At 38.1% G+C, this 24631-nt stretch overlaps 2 protein-coding genes and 2 pseudogenes across 5 annotated transcripts; 2 read left to right on the top strand and 2 right to left on the bottom strand.

The window, feature by feature from the left end:
* The first annotated feature begins 81 nt into the window (after positions 1 to 81).
* LOC120016843 (sialyltransferase-like protein 1) lies at positions 82 to 2775 on the top strand. Of its 2 annotated transcripts, none has more exons than XM_038869782.1 (3): positions 82 to 828; positions 1788 to 1828; positions 2497 to 2775. In XM_038869782.1, the coding sequence occupies exons 1-3, from the start codon at positions 636 to 638 to the stop codon at positions 2599 to 2601; spliced, it is 339 nt and encodes a 112-aa protein (XP_038725710.1). In that variant the 5' UTR covers positions 82 to 635; the 3' UTR covers positions 2602 to 2775. The 2 variants fall into 2 exon arrangements, with proteins under 2 accessions (XP_038725710.1, XP_038725709.1); XM_038869781.1 differs by having other exon boundaries at positions 326 to 828; positions 2246 to 2775.
* A 1243-nt stretch (positions 2776 to 4018) lies between these two features.
* Positions 4019 to 9329, bottom strand: LOC119980041 (aspartokinase 2, chloroplastic-like). Of its 3 annotated transcripts, none has more exons than XM_038822688.1 (14): positions 9145 to 9329; positions 8502 to 9012; positions 8318 to 8400; positions 8107 to 8147; positions 7524 to 7678; positions 7174 to 7323; positions 6945 to 7040; positions 6623 to 6739; positions 5828 to 5947; positions 5661 to 5753; positions 5442 to 5564; positions 5146 to 5262; positions 4790 to 4852; positions 4019 to 4451 (listed from the first exon to the last, which is right to left on the bottom strand). In XM_038822688.1, exons 2-14 carry the CDS (start codon positions 8907 to 8909, stop codon positions 4302 to 4304), a joined length of 1716 nt encoding a protein of 571 aa, XP_038678616.1. In that variant the 5' UTR covers positions 8910 to 9012; positions 9145 to 9329; the 3' UTR covers positions 4019 to 4301. The 3 variants fall into 3 exon arrangements, with proteins under 3 accessions (XP_038678616.1, XP_038678617.1, XP_038678618.1); XM_038822689.1 differs by having other exon boundaries at positions 8502 to 8927; XM_038822690.1 differs by having other exon boundaries at positions 5448 to 5564; positions 8502 to 9329.
* Positions 9330 to 10122: 793 nt separating this feature from the next.
* LOC119979935 lies at positions 10123 to 14518 on the bottom strand (annotated as a pseudogene).
* A 473-nt stretch (positions 14519 to 14991) lies between these two features.
* Positions 14992 to 24538, top strand: LOC119979934 (annotated as a pseudogene).
* The last annotated feature ends 93 nt before the right edge of the window (positions 24539 to 24631 follow it).

Genomic DNA, 24631 nt, shown 5'->3' with positions numbered 1-24631 from the left:
GAGTGCTCCCTCTCTATTTGCTCTCAAATCATCTATCCTCGTTGAGTGAATCAAGACATGGATTTTATTTTTCCTTTCATACATAACTTTTAAACGTCTCTGGATCATGAGGCGCAAATATTGATTGTTGTCATGTATATGATGTATCTAAGTGTAACAATAGGAGGAGGAGGATGTCATCAGATCGGGGAACAACATGACTCCATTGAAACAGGATTGTTAATAAGACCGACTTTTATTTTGTCAAACTTGTCCTTCATCAACCTGATAAAGACTTGGACTACTTGAAAGGAATTTGAGCACGAGGAGGTTTGGGGAAGGCTTTTATGCAAAAGCCAAGTCAATTGCCAAGGAAGCAATGCAACCAAATCCAATGGCAATGCTTTCTCAGGTTCATGAGTTTTGTTTTGGGTCATTCTATCTCACTGTCTGTCAGCAAACGATTTAGTTTACAGGTTCAATTCATTTATGCATCTAGCCAGCCAGCCAGCAAGCAATGATTTGTTTTTGAAGTTTACATTTTACAATTTTTAATACTCCAAATATATATATATTTTTTTTTTAAAACCTCCGCGTAATCGAAATCTTGGCTCCAAACGCGAACCCAAGCTAGAGGTACTCTCTCCCTAATTTTCATGTCCTTCTTGTCCTCACGATCTCAACGATCCGTATCGCCTTCTCCTCTCTCACCCTCTCAAATCTCTAATTCCCAACATGGCAATCCCCATCACCACCGCTCTCCGTCTCCGTCGTCTCTTTCCACCCACATCGGATCCCTTCAAATCTCGGATCCACAATCACCAGTCGCTGTCGCTGATCACGTTTCAGGTACTCGTTTTTCGTTCAGCGTTGACGCTTGAGCTTCTCTTTCAGCTTTGGTTTTTTTTTTTTGTCGACTCAAACTTTGCGATTTTGATAAAAATGAATTGTTCCTTCGCATTTTATGCTCGGTTCGGATATTGGTACTTGAAATTTCTGACCGAGTCCGACTCAAATTTGGTTCTGCTGTGCTAAGTGTTGAGAATCATGGTTCATTGCTTTTGCCACGACTTCAACTTGAATCTCGTCTATATGGTACCACGCGATGCTAAAATTTGGAATTAAAACGGACATATTTCTTGGATAAAAACTACATACAGATGTGTCAAACTGGCAGGATATAATATTTAGTGAAGTAGCTAGGAATTTGGTGTCTGGTATTTTGTCTAGCAATACCATACAAAGGCTTATACGCCTGAAATGTGTTGGTGTGAAAGTATGGCTCCTGAAATAAAATTGCTTTCATAAAGTTGATGAGACAGAGTAGCTGATGATTAGTACTTGGGGATAAAACACTGACGGGAAGAGTAGTTATAAGCTATGGACAATGAAATTAGCAAAGCAAAACTTAAAAGCGTTTTTAGTTTACCTGTTTTGATTGGAACTAATTTAAAGTGGTCGAGTTGTGTTCTACTTTCCCGCTAAACAAAACCGGAGTGTTCGTTGCACCCTTAATCAGTTACTCGGTGGCATGAATAAGTTTGTTTAGAGTGTTTCTCTTCTGAGTTTTCCAAGAGGAGAAGAGAGCAGATATTTTTTTTTTTTTATATGTGAGAGTAATATGACAGATTGCAATGACATTGTTTAAGGGTTTTAGTGTTGAGTATCTTAATTATTACTTCAGTGCTTTAATTTTTTAGTTAATGGTATGATCCTAAGCATCGTTCTTTACTTTTTGGAGAACTTATGTGTGATCCTATTCCAAGAAGTGAGTAACCTTACCTCTATTTGATGTTCCATATGAGCAGGTACTTCCGCTTCAGCTGAATCTGGGGGATCTTCCAAGAAGGTTTGTTTGATGGTCGCTTGGTTGTCTCTTAATGTTTTTCTTTCTCAGGCTTTATAATTTCTCTCTCCCTTTGGATTTCACCTCCTTGGTGGCCCTCAGTAAAATTTCTTCTGCATTCAAAAAAAGATGTTCATTTTAGACGCCGTCTCTTACAATCTTGTATGTCTATTGTGAAGCTTTCCATCTTGTATGGAGGGTTTGCGTGGTGTAAAATAGGACAAGATGATCTTGAGTTTAGGGTTCCATTTCTTGTTGTTGATGCTTAAGAAATCACAAGAATAGCATAATCAAATTATCAAAACAAGTAGAGCAGTGTTCAGGATGCGAAATCTTGTTTTTTTTTTTTTTTTTTTTTAATCTGGAAAACCTTGCTTTTGTTAAACCTGAAAAGGGGCATTTCTTGTCTTGTTCTTATAGGTGATTGAGTCTTCAGATATGAGTGATGTCAGAAAGATTTCTAACTATAATAAGTGGGAAATAATGCCTTTTGAGAGTCTAAGAAAGGAAGCTCGAGATCACAACATGCAAATGGAAGGTGTCTTCTCACTTTATAAAATGGATGGCAATAAATTGGATGATCTGGTCTGTGTGAGGCATTCCTTAAAATCTGAGGAATAAGCGATTTCTATCTGTGCTCATTGTATTCTTGCACTTTGGCTGGTTGTCAGCAAACTGGATTGAGCATTGCCAATTTGTTGCGGGTTCTTGGTGAGAGGGTCTTTTTGGGTAGAGGTGTTGCAATTCTTGTACCGCAAATTTTTCTTGGAGGATAATAACAGCCCCAAGGAACCTCAGCAACAGTGGCCCGATGAACAACAAATTCAAAAGATAAAAGTCGAAGATAGTTCCTCCATTGAGCAGTTTTCAGCACTATTATAGTTAACAGGGCCCTTTGTTTTAATGTAACATTGATTTGAATTAATACAACTCATCATCGCTGCATATCATTTCTGTGTGTTTCTTTGCATATAGTTATGGAACCTTGTTGATTTAATAAAGGACTCCTATCTATAGTTTTTTTTTTTTTTTTGATAAAAACATCAATTTATAACTCACCCAATCAAAAGTTCATCTTGTAAAGTAATTCGAGCAACAGATTGAGGGCATTCCTCAATCAAGAAAATATCTTGATCAGCCTGGAGAGCTAACTTAGCCATAGCGTGAGCAGCTTGGTTAGCACTCCTTCTGGCATGACTAACATGCATCCTAGAGAACTGGGATAGTAAGTAGCGAGCTGTTTCAATAAAAGCTCCGCCTGATATAAAGCATGGTTGGACAGAGAGGACATTTTGAACAACAATTGACGAGTCACTTTCAACCAAAACTTCCCGAAAGCCCATATCTAACGCTGTTTGCATTCCGAAGATAAGAGCCTCAGCTTCAGCTTGCACCACATCCTGCGCAGAGAGGCCCCGTTTCATTGCCGACCCCAACACATCACCAACACAATCACGAATAACTATCCCCAAACCCACACCCCCTGGAGAGAGCGCAGCATCACAATTTACCTTCACTACACTCCCTCAAGGTGGTTTCCATCTCTCCTCAATCACAACCCCCCTACCTTGCTCCCTACCATCAACAAGGGAACCCACTACATAAGAGTTAACACCCTGCATTACCATCTCAGGAGTCCCACAAGTCCCATCCATTCTAACTCGGTTCCTGTTAAACCAAAGCAACCACAGACCTACCACCACCTTGTTGATAGTGGCGGAATCTGTGCTACCCAGTAGCCCCTTAAACCAGTCCAAAAAAGATTCACCAGGTTACACCACAAGGAGATTCGACACCCCCATCAAAGCCCAAACTCGAGAAGCCAGAGGACAACACAGAATATGAGTATTTGTTTCCATTTGGTCCAAACACACCCCACATATTAGAGGAACCGGCAAGTGTCTCTTCACAAGTTGGAAGCGAATCACAGCAGGCTCTCCTATCTAAAGTTGAGAGAAGAAGTTAGAAAGATTTTAAAAAAATTTGGACTGGGAGTTAAAATTCCAGGACCGGATCTTCACTGCCACTCTGTCACTTAGCCACTGGAATGACTCGTATGATTGATTGATTATACGAAGATATATTTAGCAGGAATAGAGGTTCCGAGTATCATACATAATAAGATTCTCATGGAAGCTGTGACAACAATTTCAAACTATATTTGCATTACAAGTACGTAATTAGTTTACTGGATCAAGAGAAAAATAGAGTATTAATCATCAATAGCAGCTACTACTTCCAATAAGCTAGAGAGAGAAGAAGAGCGTCGTAAGCTAAATTAAATTAGATTGATGGCAATTAATTAAAAAATTGAAGAAAGAATCAAAGTCAAACTAAGCCATCACAATACACGCACAATTTCATATATCTGAAGCCCGATACAGATAGCATGCCTCATTTGCTGCTAATCACGACCAAGACGGCAAACGAAGCTTCCCCTAATAATAGATTGAATAAGCAAAATTATAAATGCTCATCAATGACCATTTGATAATGCTGACACAGAACCATTCTCAGATCCGTGTTCCTCATCTAATTCAGTAACATCACTTTCAAAGAAGGCATTATGAAGTGCCTTGACACACTGCTCTGCTTCATCGTCATTTACGATCATTGAGATGTTAACCTAACAAGTAAAACCAAAAACTGTCAGTAGCACAAGTACAGTCCAAATCTGTATCAATACCAAATAGACAAGTTACAAGGTACAGAGCAGCCAAACTCACGAATGCACTAATAAGTAGCAAATAGACGTCTGGAACACAAGATTTTGTCCCATTATTTCAATTTTCTAAAACATCATATGCTTTACGGTTTCAAGAGAATATCTCCAATTTCAGGGCTGATTGCCAAGCATTCAAAAGTGCTTAGCATCTGTTACATTCAAAAGTTGAATTGCCCAACCAACCTTGACGTAGCATGAATGAAAAGAAGATATGATAGATAGAATTAAGTAGGAGAGACCTTTGATGCGCCTTGAGAGATCATCTGAACATTGACTCCATTGGTTCGAAGTACATAAAATGCCTGCCATCAAATTCATTGGAATAACAGATATGAAACTGGTTACAAAAAAAGAAGCAAAACAAAATAACTAGATGGTGGCTTCAGCAAAACAAACCCATTGTTAGGTATCAAGGTTCCCAAAATCTTAAGTAAAAATACAATCCACATCCACATGCTTTTATAAATCTGTGAAGTCATGAATTCGGGCAACCAAAAAAGATAGCCATAACGACATTCACAGTGAGCCTGACTAGTATTGCTAAAAGAAGTTAGAGCACTGTATCAAAGAAATGAGAAATGTGTTAAGACTGCACCTTCTCCAAAATCAGCGAAGACCTCTGGACATTTCCAATCAGAGAAATAATTGATCTTCGCTGAAGGAGATTAACGATGGCAATCTTCTCTAGTTCTTCTACAACGTGGTCAAGTTCCTGTATAAAGAGGATTGTTAACCTAATCAGAATTTGCGCGGGGGGGGGGGGGGGGGGTGAATAAATCAATAATGAAAGGTCCTGCTACATTAAAAAAAACAAAAACAAAGTACTACTAAAAGAGTAAGAGTAATGGTATAGAAGTATGCAGTCAAAGCACAAGAAGTATGGTATCATACGCTTGCCTGCTGTATTAGCTCTCTACTCCAAAGTTTTGAAGGATCCAGTGTCAAGGAAATACTGACTTCACTAGTGGCCACCACATCTACTGATATGCCCAAGTCTTCAAATATTGCAAAAACCTGCAAGGAATTATAGTATGCTTATTGGATTATACCTCTAAGAACAATCCAGACACCAGGAGGACAGAGAACGCATTTAAAAATTAGGTTTCTTACCTTTGCAAGGAAGCCATATTGACCAAGCATACGAGTGCTAACAATATCCAACATAGTAACATTCCGTTTCAAAACAATGCTGGTTAGTACTGCCTGCAAATAATAAAGTAACAATCAATTATGTTCAGAGTCAATGACAATTCTTTGTTAAATAAACTGCTACAAACCTTACTCATATCTCTTGACCTGGTGATGACAGTTCCTGGTGCATTAGGGTTATAAGAATTTTTTACCCTCACAGGAATGTCACACTCTCTAGCAGGCCTCATTGATTGAGGATGCAGGACCTGCGAAAAGACAAAATGATTAGTTGCAGGACTTGACCTTGTTTTATCATTCATATTCTGCTTTCGTCAACATTTTCCATACCATTTATTGAGGGAATCCATGAACAATCAGGTTATTACATATTTCCACAGGTCGGAATACCAAATATTCACGTCTTTTGCAGGTTTGATAAAAGGAGTACAATTGACAAAGTTACTGCTACAGGTCAAGCAAACATAGTACCCAGACAGAAAATGCAAGACTAGTAACCACACTCCACCTAAATACTCCAGCTAAATGCTTGTCAAGCCTTGTATATATCTAATTTACAGGGCTAAAGTCTTGTCTGCATTACAGTGTATGCATATATCTAATTTAACAAATTATGCCAGATCAATGTAGTTTTTCAGGTACCAAAAGCAGGAAGTCTTTTCAGAAAATCGTGAATCCTCATCAACTTTAAATGGAACTATAGGATTCAGATATCCGTAGAAGTTTTCTCCTTTATCCTTTCCTTATCATTGTCATTTTTTTTTAAAAAAAATAGAGTTTATTGGCAATAAAGGTATTTATTAATGACAACAAATTAGAGACACCACAAGTAACAAATAGAAATTAGGCCGAGTAGTAACTACAAGAATAACAAACAAAAATTCCATGATCTGTAAAACCAAACTAGATGAGAAGTCAATTACCTGAGCACCAAAATAAGCAAGCTCGGCAGCCTCTTCAAATGTCAAATAAGGGACAGGTTCTGCACGTGGATATATGTTTGGATCACATGTTAAAACGCCATCGACATCCTTCCATACCTGTAATAGACAACGATTAGTTTCTATTTTGTTTAGTCCTAACCATCAATTCTACAAAATTAGAGAAAAAAATTGGTTTGCATGCATTTGTTATTAGCTTGGCAGCACATTCAAGAATTACAAAAGGTTTGCTTCTAAAAGATGCTAAAGAAGCTTGTGCATGAATTAACAACAAGAGAGTCAAAACTTCAGTTTCTGCACCAACCTGAATCTCTCGCAACCCCAATGCTTTTCCAATTGTTGTGGCAGTCAAATCACTACCACCCCTACCCAATGTAGTAATGGCACAGGATTTCTGGCCCTAGAGTCAGACAATCACCAAGAAGAAAGAAAATCACAGATAATTAATGCAACAGCTACAGGAAAATTGTAGTTCTGATATTTTAAAATTTTTAGGAAAAATAAAAAAAAAGTTAACTCGCTAGTTGACAGACCTTCCCAAGGAAACCAGTGACAACTGGAATTGCAGGATCAGTAATCCAATCACCATGTAACATCTTTGCAACAGTTGGATAAGTAGCTTCGAGAATGTCCCCATTTGTGAAGTCATCTGTGGTTATAAAACCAATTTCGAAGGCATCATACTGCAATAGGGTTCACTGCTTTAATTATCTATAAACTATCATTGCATTTTACCATGGTAAACGAAACAATAGAATAACATATATACAGGGATTACAATATATTTGCACTTGAACAACTTTCTTCGAAGTATAGGTGTGTGTATCAATAGCAATAGTATATAGCATGAATGCCATTAAATAATCGCAGATACGCAACATACTTGACGAGCTTTAACACCAATTTTGTTCAAATATGCTGCAAATAGCCTTGTGGACATGCATTCTCCAAATGAAACTAAGTAGTCCTTAGTGCGTAAAGTCAACTCTTTCATCATAGCAATTCCCTTTAGAAGTTGCCCTAGTTCTTCCAGGTGTGCTGCAAAATTAATCCACTTCATTACACAACCACAAACACCAATAAGTATGCAGGTAAATCAAATAATAAGAAACAAAGACCAGGGAAAAAAGATGGCATTAGATCCTTAAACATTGCTTGGCAATAAGATAATGAACAAATTCATACAATTGCAACGAGAGCACAATGAATTCATTTTAGTGAATAAAGTTCCAGAAATATCAAGTTGGCTTCTGTCTAAATTCCCAGGACGACAATACCACTCTACAGCAGTAAAGGACAGAGAAACAGATTTTTATGGGAATTGAATTAAGCAGGTGCTTCTTGAATTATGGCATAATCTGATGAAGCGTGCTAACAAGTTCCAACTACTTGTTTGCAAACAAAATTATTCTCTCTTGCCCAGCGCATATAATATATTGTCTGCTTAGCCCAGAATTAATACTTACTTGTAATGATAGACCTGTTGACCCCAAGCTCATCAGCTGTCCTGTATAAAAATAATAAACAATTAAACAAAATAAATGACACCCACGAGCTTAATTACAAACTTCATTTGTCAATGACTAACCAAGAAGAATTCATTGTCCCTTTCTCTTTATTAATGGACAACTTGCCTTACCAAGTAAAAAAAACAAAGAAAAATTTATTGTTTCTTACCTGAGATGCAGCTCTTCTATAAAACTCAACTCGTCAATACCGTCTACCTTAGTAACACCACAACAAACAGCCTTCTCGCCTGCCTAGTAATTGAGCAGCCAACATCACAAAAGATTCCAAATGTGTTGGAATATGAACAAAAACACTAAAAGATACTGTAAAGAAACGAAATTTGGATTTATACCTGCAAGAGGTTGTTGGTTGTCTTTCCCATGGCAGAGAGCACAATCACAGGCTTCTCGTTGGGGGAGCTACATATAAGATCAGCAACCTCCCTCATCCTTTCTGCCGATGCCAATGACGATCCACCAAACTTCATAACGCAAGTCAGTTGATTATCGGCCTCAATATCACCAAAGCTCGGGTTCTCCTCAGTTTTGTTCCTTATAAGCAAGTCCACACTTCCTCCCTCACACCTAACTCGCAAAGCCCTACCTCCACAAAGGCCTCTGGTTCTTCTACCAAATTCAAAACTCGCCAGCTTCGAAGAAGCCGCAAGGTCAATATCTCGTCGAGAAAAGAATGGCTGGCGAGTCTTCTGAAGTAGATAGCCGCCGGTTTTAACACCGCAAAAATGCAATGATGCCGTCATTTTCTGAATCACCTCAACCTATCGGATCTCAAATTTGACAAATTAAGCACAGCAAAAAATTCTTCCAACTCAACAAGACTGCTTCAATAATGGGTAGCTCGATCTGCATCCCCATTTTGAATTGATCCATAAAAAATGAAATCACACGGTCATTGTTGTTCGTACATGGCGATGAAAAAAACTAAATAAGAAGACAATTGATTACGATAAACAAAATAAATGAGGAAAATGTTACCCTGAGACCGAGCTCCCAGAGAGATTTATTTGATTTCGACACTAGGAATAAGGAAAATTGAGAAGAAAAATGTCAGCAATCCAAGTTCCTTTAGAAAGAGAGAAGCGCGAGTGGGTTCGGCGCTCTCATCCTCAAGAAAAGAGGGAGTGATGACTAGATGAGAGGAGGAGAAAGGAGTACGCGGGGCGGCGCACTTACCCTTTAAAGTTAAAGACAAAACAACCTTGTAACCTACCTAACACTAAAAACAAAAAGGAACGTGTTTTGTTTTGTCCATTTGGAATTGGGGCACGTTTTGTTTTTTTTTTTTTTTCATCCATTTATTTATTTTCAATTTTTCATGTCATGTCATGTCATGTCGTCCTCCGTTTCCGTTTTCATGAAAAAAATAACAACTAAGTTTGCCTTCCTTTAAATCTTTCTTACTACTACAGTCTACAGTCTACAGTCTACAGTAGTATTATTATTATTTAGAGTTTGAAGCGGCAATTTCAACTTTCAACTTTCAAGAAATAGACATACATATGTGGTCCATATGATCAATGCCCATCGCCACCTTGTTTCCTTCCACGACAGTTCCTTGTATGATGCTGATGTGGATAGGATAATTGCTGGATTCATGGAGAAATATGATCAGAGAACTTTGTAATCTTTGTTTTGCGTCAACTTTATTTTGTTATGTTATCGGACTTTAAGTCAAATGTGGTTCTTTTGTCTGTGTCTTGGCCCTTAGTGTTGGGTTGTGGCATGTGCTAGTTTGCTCTTTTGAACCCATGCCCATTAGGGCTCCCTTTTGTGGTGTCGGTGTAGGAGTAATTCGATAGTTTTTGACAAAATATATGAAATTGACCTCTGTGTTGTTGTTCCCTTTTCTTGGTATTCTGACGGAATCAACAAGATTTGTGGGTGGATTCTTGTCAACCTTTCCTTATTTCTTGGTATTTTTAGGAATCAACAGGTGTTGGGTTTGGTTCTACATTAGATGCTCTCAGCCAATTTGTCCTCAACCATTTTCGTAATGGCCCTCTTCAATGGTCTACCTCCATACATTTCATTCCATCCTTCTTCTATCAACCTTTCCTTTAATTTCTCACTCACACTCAACCTTATCTTCTTCTCCTTGAAAACCCTCTCATACAATTTACTCAGCATTATGTCTACAATCTTATTCAGCTCCACCTTCCTCAGCTGCCTAAACACGATCACCTCGTCTATTCTGTTTAGAAACTCCGGCCTAAAACTCCTTTCCAGTGCCTCTGCCACTTGAACCTTCACCTGCTCAAATCCAGGAGGATGACGACCAATATTTCAAGTCATTATTATTATTATTGTGTTTTTAAAGTCGACAATCTTCCCTTTGTTGTCCGTCAGTCTCCCATCATCCAATATCTGCAGCATCACATTGAAAAATTCTTTATGAGCCTTTTCAATTTCCTCGAAAAGGATGACTGAGTGAGGCCTGCCACGAACAGCCTCCGTCAGCTGCCCACCATCTTCGTAGCCTACATACCCTGACGGTGAGCCGTAGAGCCTTGAAACGCTGTGTCTCTCCATGTATTCACTCATGTCAACTCTTATCATGGCCCCTTTGGAACCAAAGTACTCAATGCCCAAGGCATTTGCTAGTTCAGTCTTTCCGACTCCAGTAGGACCTACAAATAGAAAGCTTGCTATGGGGCGGCTGGGGTCTCTGACTCCGGCTCGGGCACGTCTGATTGCACGGCTGATTGACTCAAGAGCTTCTTCTTGTCCTACAATATGATCTCCCAATTTCTTTGCCATGTTCAGAAGTAAGGCTGAATCTTTGTTTGACACTTTCTCAACTGGTATTCCTGACTATCTCTCTTATGTCCTCCTCTGTTACAACTCTTGATGAAGTTAATTTGTTCCTCGATGAAGCTGAATTCTTGCACCAGCTTCATCAATTAGATCAATTGCCTTGTCCGGCAAAAATAGGTCACTGAGACGCATTAAAATTTGATCAACAATGAACAATCAGATCAGCAGTAGAAAATCAAATTAGCCAGTACGTGCATTAAAGAAGAGAATTTTATGGTGATTAATTGAAGCATTAATTATGTTAAAGAGTGACCTGATGTATTGTTTAGATAGGTGGACGGCGGCGATTAAGGCTTCATCTGCATATGTGACATTATGATGTGCTTCATATTTTCTTCGCAGGCCTTTCAATATCTCTATGGCTTCATCAAGGGATGGTTCAGGCACATTAACCGGCTGAAATCGCCTCTTTAACGCAACATCTTTCTCTATTATGTATCTCCTGTATTCATCAACCGTGGTTGCACCAGTGCACTGCATCAAGAAAAACACAAGGCTCAACAAATATGAATTAGGTTTTATTTATGTTATAGGTTTTCTGAGAATAATGCATGTACATCTACCTTTAGTTCACCCCTGGCCAATGCTGGTTTCAGTATATTTGCAGCATCCAAAGCCTGTCCACCCCTGCCAGCTCCGATTAAGATGTGCAGTTCATCAATGAAAAGTATCACTTCTCCATTGCTCTCTTTCACTTCTTCCACCACCTTCAATAGTCTTTCCTCAAATTCTCCACGATTAGACGCACCGGCTATTAGACGCCCCATATCCACTGCGAAAACCTGATCGAGTAACATTGCACAAAAGTTATACCATATATAAAAATAAAATAAAATATGGTTCAACATTTGAACCTTGTTTTTTCGCAGTTGGAGGGGCACTGTTGCATTGAGTATTCCTAACGCCAGTGCTTCTACCACCACAGTTTTTCCAACTCCAGCATCACCTGTGAGACAAGGGTACGTTGTTTTTTCTTGTTTTGCAGAGGATCTGCATTACACGCTCTATCTGCTGTTGCCTTCCGATGACTGGATCTAATTTTCCCTACACCAAAAAACCAAGCAGTCATGCACAACTGGAGTAATATATATGTATTGCTTTCCAAACTACATTAACATGGAGTCATGGACCCAAAGAAGAGTATTTTACCTCTTTCGCCATTTGGGTTAAATCAGTCCCATAACTTGTTCAGCATTTCCGTCTTCAAACCTTGCTTTGCCAGATTCTCCATACCAGAATTCAAATGTCAGACGGGAAATTAAACTTACTAGTTCAATTTTACTATTTTAAGTAGTGTCTGCAATATGCAAAATCACTGCAGTGTCTTATATATATATGTGTGTGTGTCTGTTTAAATTAACTAGACATTGATTTTGGTGAATTACAGCTTCCAATATTAGTAAATACAGTTTTGACTGCAATACTCAATTCCCAAAAACCATTGTTGTTTACAGTTCCCTTTACTCTCAGTGAAGAATTCCAAAGAGACGGATCATGATTATACAATTTGACAAAATTTCTATGGTTGTATGAAATGAAATGAAATCTTTGAATACATGTGATGTTACTTCCGTTCTCTTAGACTTGCTGTTGGACTAAATGTCCCACATCGGTTAAAACATGTGAGAATGTCTGCCTTATAGAGGCAAGCCCTTCTCCCTCTTAATAGGCTTTTTAGGTGAGATCTAAAGGGCCCAATTTATAAGATGGTATCGAAGTAGGGTTGGTGTGCACTCGTCCTCGAAAAAAGTCCACTCGTTGAGCCTTGGGCACAGATACCAGTTTATGAGTAAATGTCCCACATCGTGCCCAATACCCAGTTTATGAGTAAATGTCTCACATCGGTTAAAACATGTGAGGATGTCTGCCTTATAGAGGCAAACCCTTCTCCCTCTTAATAATCGACCTTTTAGGGGGAGGCCCAAAGGGCCTAATATATAAGATGGCATCGAAGCAAGGCCGATGTGCACCCGTCCTCGAAAAAAGTCCACTTGTTGAGCCTTGGGCACAGATACCCAGTTCATGAGTGAGAGGGGAGGCCCAAAAAGCCTAATTTATAAGATGGTATCGAAGCAGGGCCGGTGTGCACCCGTCCTCGAAAAAAGTCCACTCGTTGAGCCTTGGGCACAGATACCCAGTTTATGAGTAAATGTCCCACATTGGTTAAAACATGTGAGGATGTCTGCCTTATAGAGGCAAGCCTAAAACCCTCTTAATCGACCTTTTAGGGGGAGGCCCAAAGGGCCTAATATATAAGATGGTATCGAAGCAAGGCCGATGTGCACCCGTCCTCGAAAAAAGTCCACTCGTTGAGCCTTTGGCACAGATACCCAGTTCATGAGTAAGAGGGGGTGTTGAACTAAATGTCCCATATTAGTTAAAACATGTGAGGATGTCTGTCTTATAGAGGCAAACCCTTCTCTCTCTTAATAGGTCTTTTAGGGGAGGCTCAAAGGGTCCAATTTATAAGACTTGCTACACTTAAAAAGAAAGCTTATAGTATTAACAATCAAATCATCAGGTACTCTGCAGATATTGGTTCATAAAATTTAAATTTTTTAAAAAAACAGAGTAAAATGTGTTAATATGGAGGCAACACAATGAAATTCGGGATAATCAATATTTTAAAGTGGAGTAATGATTAATATTCACGGTTTGCCTCCACCATCACAACACCACAATGGGTTTAATAAACAAGATGCATGTAAAAAAAAAAAAGGCAATCACAAATTAAACTTAATATGATGATAGCATGCAAGCAAACGGCGTCGTTTCAAGTTCCCGCATCTAATGGAAAACGGCATCGTGTCATGATGGATTGATGGTATGGTTGGGTAGCCTCCAATCAAAGACTCGAACTAACTGCCTGTTTGATGCAGCAAAAGCTTCTCTAGCGGATATGTTTTGCATATTATTTTTTTTAGTTTTTTTAATTGTGGGATCCACATAATCATTAATTTTTTGACTTTTTACAAGAACTAATATGGGTCCCACAATTTTAATAATATAAGTTTAATAAAATTAAATGATTAAAAATTTAATGTAATTTTAAAATTTGATATTTATTTATTCTTAAAATTAATCTAATAATAAATTCATTTATTAATATTTACAATTGATTTATTATTTTATTTATTTGACTAATTAACATTTTCAGTTTTGATATAAAAAATTCTAATATACTTAAATTTATTTTAATAATAAATTATATTTATTAAATTAATTTTAACAACAAAATGATAAAAAATTTATGAAAATTTATTATTAAATTCAAGATAATATTTTTAGTCAACAGCTTTTCCACTAACATCAACTATTAGTTCACCAAACACTTCAGAGCATATTTACGTCTCAGAGCAGATTTAACAGCTTTAAGTTTAGTTTTTTCCCACAACTTTTTTGTTAGTATTGAAAATCAATCAAACCACCCTACCACGGACCCTAAATATATTTTGTTTTACCGTTGGAGTTGGAATTGATCAAGTAGAAGAGTGAAGCAACTATGTACCCGTTTGGCACTTCGGTCACCACTCATTGACCGCGTCTCAACGAGATCTACCGATCGTTTGACAGTAGTTTGGTGTTTGGCTTTCCGGTCCGCTGAGGCTACACCGCTCCAAATATCGATAGCTCCAAAAGCAACTGAGAGATGTTTTTCTTCTTGTTGCGGTAGAGTCACTGAAAATTACTGTTTCAACACTCGATCTTCCGTCTCTCGTAAATGACGGAAGTTTTTTTTTCTTTTTATCTCATAGTTATACACGTGGTGGCATTACAATAGTTTTAAGTTTTTGACTTTCTAATTATAATCGTGACATCATATTATTACAACAAAGCATGTCAATTTATTTTAAAGTTGAACAATATTTAATTAAATAATAGTTTAATCTTATTTTTTGGATTATTATTTATAAAGTACAAAATAAATAATTAAGTTATTAGGATATATTAATTTAAAATATATATTAGTGTTATAAACTAAATTACGACCTCACCTCACAGTAACACTCACCTCACATCATCAAAAATATATATGAAGATGAGGAGGAGGACAACGTTGAGGATGTCCACCACGACGGTTACCTTAGGCCAAAAACCGATCCCAATCTGGTGAAGAGGGTTTTAGAACAGGAGCCGGATATGCTCCCCTACCACGCGTCTGCTTCGTCGCTCTCTCCTCAGCTCTCGACACTGGGTACGCCGCCGCTCGGGCCATCAATCAAGGTGTGGGAACCGTACAACGTGCTAGCACCGCCGCCTCCGGTGTTTTCGCGGAGCTACTCGATGGGTCATCATCATCATAATCAGAATCAGACGGTCACGGAGGTTTATTTGATAAGTCACGGCGAGTGCGAGCTTAATCTGAAATCGGATTTGGTTGGCGGGAGATGCCCCGTGGCTTCCTTGACACCCAGTGGGAAGCGTCAAGCGAGAGCACTTGCAGTGTTTTTGAACTCGCAGAGGGTGACATTCCATGCAGTATACTCATCGCCGCTGGATCGTGCTCGATCAATGGCTGTTTCAGTTTGTCGGGTAGTTTTGAGCTAAACTTATTGAGATCTTTAGTTTGACGGTGGTTTGGAGGATTTAATAGAGTTAAAGGAAGTTAATCAATTACAAAATATCAAAATCTTAAAGTGAAATCTGGAACTCATGCTTACTTTCTTGCTTTGAGTAGATTCAGCTAATGAAGCCACTGACTGTTTGAGTTATATAGTATGTAGTTTGTGAATTTTCCATGGATGCTTGAATTTTCATTAAAAAGTATTTGGTATATGTATTACTTGTTATGGGAAGTGAACATATCTGTAATTTGAGCAATAATTGTGTTGTTCATGAGAGTAGTTTGTAGTTGATGCACTATCCATGCGTCAACTACTTGTCATCTATGTCAACCTTACTTTGATTAAAAAGTGAGCATGCCTGGTGGCAAACTGGAAATGTATTAATGGTTTGTACGGCAAAGGGTTTGTTGTACGTGTGTAGGCAGGCAATGAAGTATGAGTCAGATGATCGATAGTGCATGATTATTGAAAGTGTTCAATTGTAGAAGTCAGATGATTTTTATGAGATTAGAGAACATGGTGAGATGTGGTAGAGACTACTTACATTTCATTATAAGAAATAGGTGGCTTTGTAATAATTTGTAATTTCAATGTTTAGCTCATTAATCTTGTCTTTTGACTTACATAAAAGAACTGGTGCAAAAGCATGTTATTTTGTGAACTCTTCCTAGTTTGAGCTGGACTTTTTGGGAGAAATTTAGTACAAAGGTTTGTTAAGAATACAAGCCAAGTTTCCTTGATGAATTAGTAAGTCCTTTTGTTAATATATTGGTTCATTAGCAAATTGTGAATCATATCATTGCTCATTGGTAATTCAAAATATATGTCTGACAATGCTTGTGCCATTGAAAAGCGTAATATGAGGACAAGTTTTTCCGTGAGGGGCGGGGGAAGGAGAACATGGAGAGTCGTCGGAGATATAGGCTCCGTTTGGCAGAGCGGAAAGTTTGATTTTCAATGCTAGCGGAAATGTTGTAAAAAAAAAAACTGAGCTAAATATGCTGTGGGGTGTTTGGTGAATTAAAAATTGACGTTAGCGGAAAAACTATTGACTAAAAGTATTATCTTAAATTTAATAATAAATTTTTAATCATTTTCTTATTAAATGAATGATTTGATTAATTTTGCACTTAAATCTTTACATATATTGATAAAAAAATATTAATATAATTAATAGTGGATCAATGTTAGAAGTAAAATATTAAGCTTATTAATGTGTATTTTCTTTCTTTTTATAAATATTAAATTAATTTTTATAATATTAATTATAAATATTAAATTTATTGACAAAATATTTACTATTTCTCATAAAATTATTTATAAAACTAAATAATGTATTAAATATATATTATTAAAGTTGTGGGATCCATATTAAATTATATAAAAAAGTCATAGACATAATTATAACATGGGCCCCACGTATAAAAATGCGAGCTTCTTTCAGGCCAACGGATCTGTTGGCATGGGCCAGCGGATCCGCTGGCGGTATTTCACCTGTTTGGCCGTGCGGAGCCGCAGCCTGTGGAGCCGCCTTGCCAACAGGCAGATAGACTATGTGGAGCAAAAACAGGCAATGCTACATTGCTACTGTGAGTATAGGTGAATTCAGTATTTCAGCTTCAAGTTTCAGTATTTTATTAATGATTTCGTAACTTTTTACCTGCAACTTTGATATTGCATTGTCTGTCGTTGTGGGAAATTAAATGATGGTGAAACTCCTGGATTAGGTGATTTGTGTACAATGAACTTGCGTACTTGGACTTTTTCCCCCTGATATTTACTTGAAGTTATATTAAACCCTAAAATAATGCAGGAGATGAATTTTGCAGAAGAACATATCCAATCTTCAGATTCACTTATGGAGATGAGTTTGGGTGACTGGGAGGGGTGCCTTCGTTCAGAGATATACACGCCTGAAACTCTAAGCTTAATTAAACTCCAAGCTTAATTGATTGTATCCATCCAGATCCCACTGCTCCATCTGGAGAATCACTTGGTCAAGTAGAATATAGAATGGTTCAGTTCCTAAATGAAACTGTTCTGGGATTACATGAAAAGTTGAGAACGAATTTTGCTTCGAATCGGGATCATCATGATAAGAGCCAAGGGCTCCCACAACCAAACTCCCATTCTCTAACCAACTCGATTCATGATCAAGAGGGTCGTCTCAACAACCACACTACTCTGATATGCTCCATAGGCATTGGCAAGGGCTTTCAAGGAAGAAGTCTGGTAAGAGCAGGCTACAAGTTGTGACTACTATTGGAGATTATGAGGCTGAGGATGAGATATCTCCCCAGGAAGTGAACCACCATGATTTAAATGGCAGGAGCTCCTCGTCTACAGTCTCATCTTGTTTCGACATTTTCAGTTATGTGGCGCTGTTAAAGATCAGAATTACTCTTGAATTGGAGAGAACAATCGAGCAAGTAGAAGTAACGTCTTTTTTTTTTTAATCTTCTTTTTTCTTATTTTACAAATAAGGTTTTACATGGCTTTTATACTATACAGAGGAGTCTAAGAGTCTAAAAGTCTAAAAGTTTCTAGACTTACACAGATATTTCTTACACGTGCACTTCCTAGAGACTTCTGAACAATATTACCCTTCTACATAATTCTAGATGACTTAGACCACACTAACTTGAACTAAGACTAATTACAAGAAAATGACTTATAACTTTAACACTCCTCCTTAAGACATTTTCTGGTAACTCCAAGTCTTGCTCTTAGCATTTCAAACTTTCTTCTTGGTAATGCCTTGGTAAGAACATCAGCTAGCTGGTCTTCTGAGTCACAATGCAAGAGCTTTACTTCTCCATTCTTTTCAGCTTCTCTGATGGCATGAAACCTGACATTCATGTGTTTGGTTCTGCCATGTTACACTGGATTTTCTGCAATAGCAATTGCATATTTATTATCGCAAAATATGACAGTTACTTCACCTTGTTGTTGTCCTATATCTGTCAACAACTTCCTTAACCATAAAGCCTGATTTGAGGCTGAGGCTGCTGCCACATACTCAGCTTCAGCAGCGGATTGAGCAACAATATCTTGCTTTTTTGAGTTCCAACAGAACACACTTGAGCCAAAAAAGAAAACATAACCTAAAGTACTTTTGTAATCATCCACATTTCCTACCCAGTCACTATCAGTATACCCTTCTAGTGCATTGCCCTTGCCTCTTTCATACCAGATGCCATATTCTAGAGTTTCTTTTAGGTACCTTAGTACCCTTTTTGCTGCTCCAAAATGAATAATACTTGGATGCTGCATAAATCTTGACAACACACTGACAGAATACATCATGTCAGGCCTTGAGGCTGTTAGATATAATAGGCTTCCAATTAGGCTTTTGTAAGTCTTTGCATCAGCAGCTTCTTCATTATCTGCTTGAGATAGCTTAGTATTTGTTGCCATGGAATGACTGAGCCTTTGCGGTGTTCCATCTTGAACTTCTTTAATAAATCCCAGGCATACTTTCTTTGTGAAAGAAAGATGCCCTTATTAGTCTGCTCAATCTCCATTCCTAGGAAATAAGTCATCTCACCAAGGTCTGACATATCAAATTCCTTCTTCATTTCTGATTTGAATTCTTCAACTAATGCAGGACAACTTCCAGTGATGAAAAAATCATCCACATAGAGGGAGACAATCAAATTCTGATTTTCAGCATCTTTGATATATAATGTTGGTTCATTTGAGCTCCTCCTGAATTGATGCTGCAGAAGATAGTCATCTATTCTACTATACCAGGCTCTAGGGGCCTGTTTTAGTCCATATAGAGCTTTAGTAAGTCTATAAACCATCTCCTCCTGGCCCCCCACCACAAATCCAGAAGGTTGTTCAACATAGATTTCTTCCTCAAGAAAACCATTAATGAATGTTGATTTAACATCAAGATGAAAGATTTTCCAGCCTTCCTTAGCAGCCAAGGCAATGAGCATTCTCACTGTATCATGTCTTGCTACAGGTGAGAATGTGTCTCCAAAATCTGATCCAGGCTGTTGTGCAAAGCCTTTTACCACTAATCTTGCCTTGTGTTTGTTTATAGAGCCATCAGGGTTGTACTTAGTCCTGTACACCCATTTGACTCCAATCACATTCTGATTCTGAGGTCTAGAAGTCAGCTGCCAAGTAGAATTTTTGTTGATCATACTGATTTCCTCCTTCATTGCTTCCTGCCATTCTTTGTACTTGTTTGCTTCCTCATAGGAAGTAGGCTCTTCTAGCACAAGATTACAACTCTCATAGACTTCAGATACAGGTTTAGACTTCTTTACTGATGTTTCATCTGTAGTTCCAGAGACATCAAACTTGCTACTGCCACCTTCAGCTTGAGAATACTCTGGAAGTTGCTTGGAGGAGTTCACCACAATTTCCTTATTCCAATCCCAGTAAGCTTCTTCATCAAATTTAATGTCCCTACTAACAATAACTTTCTTGGTTTGCAAGTTGAACACTCTGTATCCCTTGGATTGTGAGGAATATCCAACAAAAATTCCCAATTCTGCCTTTTCGTCTAATTTACTCCTTCTTGCAGTAGGAACAAAGGTGTAGCAAATAAAGCCAAATATTTTAAGATGCCTGACAGCTGGCTTAGAACCACACCATGCTTCAATGGGAGTCATCCCATTAACAGCCCTGGTTGGTAATCTATTTAGGAGATATATAGTAGTGTATACTGCTTCTGCCCAGAACTCCTTGGGTAATTTTTTCTCCATTAGCATGCATCTAGCCATCTCCATTACTGTTCTGTTTCTTCTTTCAGATACACCATTTTGTTCAGGTGTGTAGCTCACAGTAAACTGATGATCAATTCCAGCCTCATCACAAAACTCCTTAAAATTGGAAGAAGAGTACTCCTTCCCATTATCTGACCTGAGAGTTTTAATCTTCAAACCAGTTTGTGACTCCACAAGAGCCTTAAACTTTTTGAAAATATTAAAGACTTTGGCCTTGCTACTCAAGAAGAATACCCAGGGCATTCTGGTTAGATCATCAATAAACAGAATGAAGTATCTGTTTTGACTAAAAGACTCAATGCTGATGGGGCCACACACATCAGTGTGTATCAGCTCAAGCTTTTCTTTCGCTCTCCAAGCTAGTTTTGTAGAAAATTCTTTTCTATGAAGCCTAATTGACAAGCCTCACAAGAAGAATACCCAGGGCATTCTGGTTAGATCATCAATAAACAGAATGAAGTATCTGTTTTGACTAAAAGACTCAATGCTCATGGGGCCACACACATCAGTGTGTATCAGCTCAAGCTTTTCTTTCGCTCTCCAAGCTAGTTTTATAGAAAATTCTTTTCTATAAAGTATTTTTGGTATTTTCTTTGAATAAGGATGTAACTAATGCAAATGAGATAAACACCAAGGCTTTGGAATCCCCCTTGGGAAATGACTTGCAATGACACAAATTCACACACATATTTGCTAATTCGGGCATAACGAATCCGTACCTAAGTTGGTTTTAGCGCACTTAAGCCAAATCTCCCTACAATCGATTACTAGCCATCTTATTGGTCTAGGTCGGATATTCCTAAATACATTCTAGCCATCCTATTGGTCTAAACATGCATAGGAATTCATGAAGTTCTATGGAGATTAGGATTCATACAAATTGTCACCTAATTAAAGGGAGACACATTCATAATCAAGTGTTTCAAGAAGCATAAGCTACTTGACATATTATTGTCTAAGCAAATTCTCCAAACAATTTCATCCAAAAACCTAAAGTGTTGGCCAAACACCACAAGCATGAAGAAATTGCAATCAAACATAGAAACACAAGATTTATACCCAAATCAACTCATATGTATGTAAATCAAGTCATAAACAAAGTCATCAAACCCAAGGCTTCATCCTAGCCTTGGCACAAGAGGTTTAGTTACAAATAATGAGAGAAAAACACAAGAGAATAGATGAGAAAGGCATGAATAAACCCAATGAGTTGAGTAGATCCAAGTGGAGTTGAAGAATCTCTCCTCCTAGCTCCAAGAATCACCTTCCCCCTCTGTTTTCGCTCTCCAGAAATCTGTTTTAGGTCTCCAAGTCTCCCGTAGCTCGGACAAATCGCGACTTAAAACACCTCAGAAAATTGCTTTTCACGCCTAGGCGCGTTGTTTTCACGCCTAGGCGCACGCCTAGGCGTGATCCTAGGCGTGCACAACTTAAAATTCAAGTCCAACTCTCTGGACTGGGCGTGCAGGAGTGATCCTGGGCGTGCACAATTTGTGCGCCTAGGCGCGCCACGCCTAGGCGCGCGCCTAGGCGCGTTACCCCTAGGCACATGATTCAAATGACCATAACTTCTCCATATGACCTCCGATTTGCATGATTTTAGATTCTACGGAAAGCTTGAGATGTCTAGTTTCCAATGCCTTTTGTTGCGCTCAATTCCAATAACGTGATAGAAAGTTATGACTATTTGAACATACGAAGGTCGGTGGACATTTTCTTCAATTCAGCCCTTTTTCCGTCGCTTTTCATCCAAATCGCAATCAACCTATCAAAATACAAATCAACACATAAATACACTCATTATTTATCAAAAGAAAGCTTAAGAGGGGGATATTTCTACCAAAAACAGTAGGTATTATCATAACTATCAAGTATCTGTTTTGACTAAAAGACTCAATGCTCATGGGGCCACACACATCAGTGTGTATCAGCTCAAGCTTTTCTTTCGCTCTCCAAGCTAGTTTTGTAGAAAATTCTTTTCTATGAAGCCTAATTGACAAGCCTCACAAACCACCCCAGACTCTTCTATAGCTTCTAAGTCTCTGACGAAGCCTTTATTAAAAGCGTACTTTAAAGAGTTATAATTATAATGTCCACATCTTTTGTGCCACAAAACTAAAATGTCAGTTTTGGCAACACATGATGAATGCACAGCAGATGAACACCTCAAGGAGAAACTGTTGCCATTCATTTTCACATTTGCCACTATTTCACCACTAGGGTTGAAAATAGTGCAATAGCAACCCTCAAAATGTAAGACATATCCTCTTCGTAGCATATAAGGTACACTAAGCAAGTTATTAATCAAGTTGGGAATGTAAAGAACATTAAAGATGTACTTTGTACCTTTTTTGGTGTTCACTGCCACAATGCCTTTTCCTTGTGCTTCAACAACTCTTCCATCACCAAGCTTCACTTTAGTCCTGAAGGATCTATCTAGAGAAGCAAATAAGCTCTCATCTTTGGCCATGTGGCTTGTACAGCCACTATCAAGTAGCCAGAGACTAGAATCAATGGCATCAGCAACAACCTGATTTACTTCTTGTACCACAAAAAGATGATCTTCATGAGAAGGCTTCTGTTCATCAATGTAGTTAACTTGTTGGCTTTGGTTTTGTTTCCCTACAGCTTGCTGCTTCTTCCAGCAGTCTCTAGAAATATGCCCCAACTTATTACAGTGCCAACATTGCGAATTCTTATTCTTGAATTTGCAATCCTTCTCAAAATGATCAGTTTTCTTGCAAATTCCACAAGGTGGAAATTTGCCCTTCTTTTGTGGTTCTCCTGACTTCTCAACGACTTTTCCTCTGTAATTCTTTTCTTGTGACTGTCCTTTGCTATTTCTAGAAGAGGAGTTAGCCTTCCAATTCTTTTGCTTGGCTAGAAGAGCTCCTTCAGTAACTTCTTTTGTTCTAACCTTCATTCTCTGCTCCTGAGCTTGTAACTTGCCACAAAGTTCTGAAATTGTGAGCTTTGACAAGTCACAAGACTCTTCTATACCAGCAACCTTAACTTCAAACTTTTCTGGCAGACTAACTAAAATCTTTTCTACAGTCCTTTGATCTGAAATTTTTTCTCCCAACAGCTTCATCTTATTAACTACATCAGAAAGCTTATCAATATATTCTTTTACTGTCTCTCCATCCTTCATCTTTAGTAATTCAAATTCCCTTTTTAGAGTTAATAACGTAACTGATCTAACTCTTTCATTTCCCTGGTATTCCTCCCTTAACTTCTCCCATGCATCTTTTGCAGACTCAATGTCCACAATTCTAGTAAAAATCTTATCAGAGATTGAAGAGTGGATGAAGGTAAGGGCCTTAAAATTTTTCTGGCTGAGTTCTGAATGATCCTTCATCTGCTTTATAGTTGCAGAGTCAGACAGAGAATCGGGATCAAACCCAATCTCAATCATATCCCATAAATTGTGAGCTCTAAGAAAAGCCTTCATCTTAACAGCCCAAAAATCGTAACCCTCACCTGAAAAGATTGGAGGATTTGGAAGATTTGTTGCAGACATGGCTTGGGTCTTCTGAAATTCTTCTTCTTTCACCACAATCGATCAAATTTCCACAGTCCCACAAGAAGAACAGCTCCGATACCACTGTTAAAGATCATAATTACTCTTGAATTGGAGAGAACAATCGAGCAAGTAGAAGTAACGTCTTTTTTTTTTATCTTCTTTTTTCTTATTTTACAAATAAGGTTTTACATGGCTTTTATACTATACAGAGGAGTCTAAAAGTTTCTAGACTTACACAGATATTTCTTACACGTGCACTTCCTAGAGACTTCTGGACAATATTACCCTTCTACATAATTCTAGATGACTTAGACCACACTAACTTGAACTAAGACTAATTACAAGAAAAGGACTTATAACTTTAACAGGCGCCTATTAAGCGTCTCGTTACTGGCCTCCTTGGGTGTAGCCCAGTAATGATGCATAAAATTTGCATAGAAGATTCTTCAGTGGCAGTGCTACAGCATTCGTGGAGAACAGGATGGCGGATTAAACGGTTAAACGATACAGCAGAATGTAGCTGAAAGTCATTTCAGTCAAAGCTGCCTTCTTCGCTATCATGGTAGAGCTTTGTCCAAATTCTTTCCCTTGAAGGACAGCAGAGAGTGAAGATGAAATTTTTTTTCCTTCTCTGTTTTAATGAACTCCAGTCCAATGGGACTGTGATTGTCACAGAGTTTTCAATTTTGCATTTTACTATTATGAAGGAATCGATCTGTTGCTCATTGGTTTGTGTTCAATATTCATTCTCTCATCATTCATTATATATATATGTAGAGTAGAGAAAGTCTCCGTTTCTTTTGTTTTTTTTTTTCGGT

The sequence above is a fragment of the Tripterygium wilfordii genome, chromosome 15, assembly GCF_013401445.1.
Source record: "Tripterygium wilfordii isolate XIE 37 chromosome 15, ASM1340144v1, whole genome shotgun sequence".
NCBI lineage: Eukaryota > Viridiplantae > Streptophyta > Magnoliopsida > Celastrales > Celastraceae > Tripterygium > Tripterygium wilfordii.
The sequence above is the reverse complement of the archived record's forward strand: the minus strand, read 5'-3'. Positions and strand labels throughout refer to the sequence as shown.

What these genes read in the sequence shown, in the direction of transcription:
- LOC120016843 (XM_038869781.1), top strand. Translation starts at nt 636, where the DNA reads ATGTCCTTCTTGTCCTCACGATCTCAACGATCCGTATCGCCTTCTCCT. An exon ending in TGTCGCTGATCACGTTTCAG is followed by an intron (nt 829 to 1,787) that starts GTACTCGTTTTT and finishes CCATATGAGCAG; the next exon opens with GTACTTCCGCTTCAGCTGAA. An exon ending in CTGGGGGATCTTCCAAGAAG is followed by an intron (nt 1,829 to 2,245) that starts GTTTGTTTGATG and finishes TTGTTCTTATAG; the next exon opens with GTGATTGAGTCTTCAGATAT.
- LOC119980041 (XM_038822688.1), bottom strand. Translation starts at nt 8,909, where the DNA reads ATGACGGCATCATTGCATTTTTGCGGTGTTAAAACCGGCGGCTATCTA. An exon ending in GGTCAAGAGATATGAGTAAG is followed by an intron (nt 5,754 to 5,827) that starts GTTTGTAGCAGT and finishes TATTATTTGCAG; the next exon opens with GCAGTACTAACCAGCATTGT. An exon ending in AGCTAATACAGCAGGCAAGC is followed by an intron (nt 5,263 to 5,441) that starts GTATGATACCAT and finishes CTCTTTATACAG; the next exon opens with GAACTTGACCACGTTGTAGA.